Source organism: Geospiza fortis, unplaced genomic scaffold (genome assembly GCF_000277835.1).
Source record: "Geospiza fortis unplaced genomic scaffold, GeoFor_1.0 scaffold2211, whole genome shotgun sequence".
NCBI lineage: Eukaryota > Metazoa > Chordata > Aves > Passeriformes > Thraupidae > Geospiza > Geospiza fortis.
This window is the reverse complement of record NW_005055029.1, coordinates 22,309-25,808: the sequence shown is the minus strand read 5'-3', so window position 1 is coordinate 25,808 and position 3,500 is coordinate 22,309. Positions and strand designations below refer to the sequence as shown.

Genomic DNA, 3,500 nt, shown 5'->3' with positions numbered 1-3,500 from the left:
AGGAATGGCACAGGAATTCCCCAAAATCCCCGTTTTTTGCCCCAAAATTCCCCTCGTACCCTGCTTGGCCCCCAGGGCCCCCTGGAGCAGGGGGTTGAGCAGCAGCTGCAGTGAGGCCGGGTTCCCCAGGCTGCCCAGGATCTGCAGCAGGGTGGGCTCGGGGAGCAGCCCCTTGCCACGGTTCAGAGCCTGGAACAGGGAAAATGGGATTTGTGGGGTGTGGGGAGCTGAGGGATCCAGGGGAAACCCCAAAGATTTGGGGGTTTGGGATCTGGGATTGGGGTTTGGGGTGTGGGATCTGGGATTGGGGTTTTGGGGTTTGGGATTTGGGGTTCCTGATCCCGGAAAGATCGGGGTGATCCCAGCAGGATCCCAGCTCTCAGCACGAGCACAACGCCCAAAAATCTCAGGGCAAGGCAGGGAGGAGGAAGAGGAGGAGGAGGATGAGCACGGTGATGGTGATGAGGACGAAGATGAAGGGGTGAGGATGGGGATGAGGACGGGGATGAAGATCAGGTTAAGGCTGAAGATAACGATGAAGACGAGGATGACAAGGAGAATGAGGATGATGACGAGGATGCTGCTGCTGAGGAAGGCTCACCGTGGCCTGGGCGGCGATCAGCGCGGCCAGCATGCTGCGGCCGGAGGGCCCGGGGGCGCAGAAGGACACACGGATGTGCTGCCCGGACAGAGGGAACCCGTCCGTGGCCTCCTGGGCTCGCTCGGCCGCCTCGGGCGACTCGAACTCCAGAACAGCAAAACCCTTGGGCTGCCCGTCCTGCCCGATGGCCAGCTGGGGACAGACGGACAGGGACAGACAGGGGGACAGTGAGGGACAGTGGGGACAAACGGGGGGAAATCCCACCCAGAACCCCAAATCCGCCCTGAATCTCTGGATGTCGCCAGTCATCCTAAACGCCCCAGCCCCAAATCCATCCCAGGCACCCAAACCCCTAAATCCACCCTTCATCCCCTAATCCATCCCTCAGCCCCAAATCCCTTGGATCTCACTAAATTCCTCCTGCATCCCCAAAGCCCGGACCCCAAACCCTCTGTGTGACCCCACCTGGCAGAAGGAGGGCTCACAGACCCTCTGGAACACCCCAAAACCCCCAAACCCCAAACCCCAAAGCCCACCTGGCAGAAGGAGGGCTCGCAGACCCTCTGGAACACCCCAAAGCCCAAAGCCCACCTGGCAGAAGGAGGGCTCGCAGACCCTCTGGAACACCCCAAAGCCCACCTGGCAGAAGGAGGGCTCGCAGACCCTCTGGAACACCCCAAAGCCCACCTGGCAGAAGGAGGGCTCGCAGACCCTCTGGAACACCCCAAAGCCCACCTGGCAGAAGGAGGGCTCGCAGACCCTCTGGAACACCCCAAAGCCCACCTGGCAGAAGGAGGGCTCGCAGACCCTCTGGAACACCCCAAAGCCCACCTGGCAGAAGGAGGGCTCGCAGACCCTCTGGAACACCCCAAAGCCCACCTGGCAGAAGGAGGGCTCGCAGACCCTCTGGAACACCCCAAAGCCCACCTGGCAGAAGGAGGGCTCGCAGACCCTCTGGAACACCCCAAAGCCCACCTGGCAGAAGGAGGGCTCGCAGACCCTCTGGAACACCCCAAAGCCCACCTGGCAGAAGGAGGGCTCGCAGACCCTCTGGAACACCCCAAAGCCCACCTGGCAGAAGGAGGGCTCGCAGACCCTCTGGAACACCCCAAAGCCCACCTGGCAGAAGGAGGGCTCGCAGACCCTCTGGAACACCCCAAAGCCCACCTGGCAGAAGGAGGGCTCGCAGACCCTCTGGAACACCCCAAAGCCCACCTGGCAGAAGGAGGGCTCGCAGACCCTCTGGAACACCCCAAAGCCCACCTGGCAGAAGGAGGGCTCGCAGACCCTCTGGAACACCCCAAAGCCCACCTGGCAGAAGGAGGGCTCGCAGACCCTCTGGAACACCCCAAAGCCCACCTGGCAGAAGGAGGGCTCGCAGACCCTCTGGAACACCCCAAAGCCCACCTGGCAGAAGGAGGGCTCGCAGACCCTCTGGAACACCCCAAAGCCCACCTGGCAGAAGGAGGGCTCGCAGACCCTCTGGAACACCCCAAAGCCCACCTGGCAGAAGGAGGGCTCGCAGACCCTCTGGAACACCCCAAAGCCCACCTGGCAGAAGGAGGGCTCGCAGACCCTCTGGTGGGGCTGGGAGCGGGGGAGAGGGGGCTGGGAATGGGGCTGGGAATGGGGCTGGGAATGGAGTTGGGAATGGGGCTGGGAATGGGGGAGATGGGGCTGGGAATGGAGTTGGGAATAGGACTGGGAATGGGGAGAGGTGGGGGGAAATGGGGGAGAAATGGGGTTGGGCAATGCAGCGGGTTAATGGAGAAACGAGCTTGGGAACAGGGCGAGAAACAGGGAGAAATGGGGTTTGGGAATGGGGAGGAGAAACAGGGCTGGGAATCGTGGAGAAACGGGGTCTGGGAGTGGGGAGGGTTAACGGAGAAATGGGGTTTGGAAAAAGGGAGGACTCCTGGAAAAAGGGGGCTCGGAATGGAAGCGCATTCCAGGCTGTTCCCTGATGTCCCAGGGATCCAGGGCTGATCCCCAACGCCCAGAGCTGCTCCTCACCCGTCCCCTTGTACTTGTCCACAAAGCAATACTTGAGCTCGTAGTCCTTCAGCAGCTCGTGGATATCCTGGAGAAAAACGGGATTTTCCATGGAAATGGGGGAAAAGAGAGTGGCGCTCACAGGGCGGGAAGGATCCTTCCCTTTTGCCAAAGCCCTTTTCTCCAGGAATCCTTCCCCTTTTCCCACTAATCTTCCCCTTTTCCAAACCCCATTTTTCTAGGAATTTCCCCATTTCCAAACCCCATCTTCCTAGGAATTCCAAACCCCATTTTTCTAGGAATTTTCCCAATTCCAAACCCCCTTTTCCCACCGCCCTTTTTGAGGACTCCCGAATTCCCGGGAATTCCCGGGGGCCGCCTCAGGATCCTCGCGGTGCCCCCAGTTTGACGTTCCAGGCTTTATCCCAGGGTTTATTCCCTCAGGACACCCCGGGAAGCTCCGGCTGCTCCTCCTCTTCCTCCTCTTCCTCCCAGACCGGCTCCTCCGGCTCCAGCCTCTGCCCCTCCCCAGTTAATTCCCAACCTTCGGCCTCGGGGCGATGATTTCACCCCGGGACCGGGACCGGAAAAACGCACCCGGGGGGGCTGCGGGAATTCCAGGCGGCTTTTTGGGGGATTCGGGATTTTGGGGGGAAAAGCCGGGATTTGGAGGCAGAGCAGGGAAAGGTTCGGGAGGAAGGAGAGATCCGGGATCGATTCCGGTCCCGGTTCTCCGCTCAGTGCCCGCGTTCCCATTTCCGTTCCTCTTCCCGGTTTCCCCTCCTTGCCCTCACCCCGGTTCTCCGTCCCGTTCCCGGTCCCCCCTCACCTGGTTGGTCACATCCGCCGGTAAGCCGCGGATCAGCACCTTCCGCCGATTGCGGAACCGCCGCTCCCTGTGCTCCAG

At 61.3% G+C, this 3,500-nt stretch overlaps 1 protein-coding gene across 1 annotated transcript in view; it reads right to left on the bottom strand.

Moving 5' to 3' along the window:
- Positions 1–3,500, bottom strand: part of RAVER1 (ribonucleoprotein, PTB binding 1) — a gene marked incomplete at its 3' end in the record, with an annotated part of 6,945 nt that overhangs the window by 2,398 nt on the left and 1,047 nt on the right. Inside the window, exons 2-6 of the mRNA XM_031065676.1 lie at positions 3,423–3,494; positions 2,388–2,681; positions 1,067–2,188; positions 602–793; positions 50–189 (exon numbers count right to left, since the gene is read on the bottom strand). Of these exons, the coding sequence (XP_030921536.1) occupies positions 50–189; positions 602–793; positions 1,067–2,188; positions 2,388–2,681; positions 3,423–3,494 (1,820 nt within the window). The remainder of the gene's footprint in view (positions 1–49; positions 190–601; positions 794–1,066; positions 2,189–2,387; positions 2,682–3,422; positions 3,495–3,500) is intronic.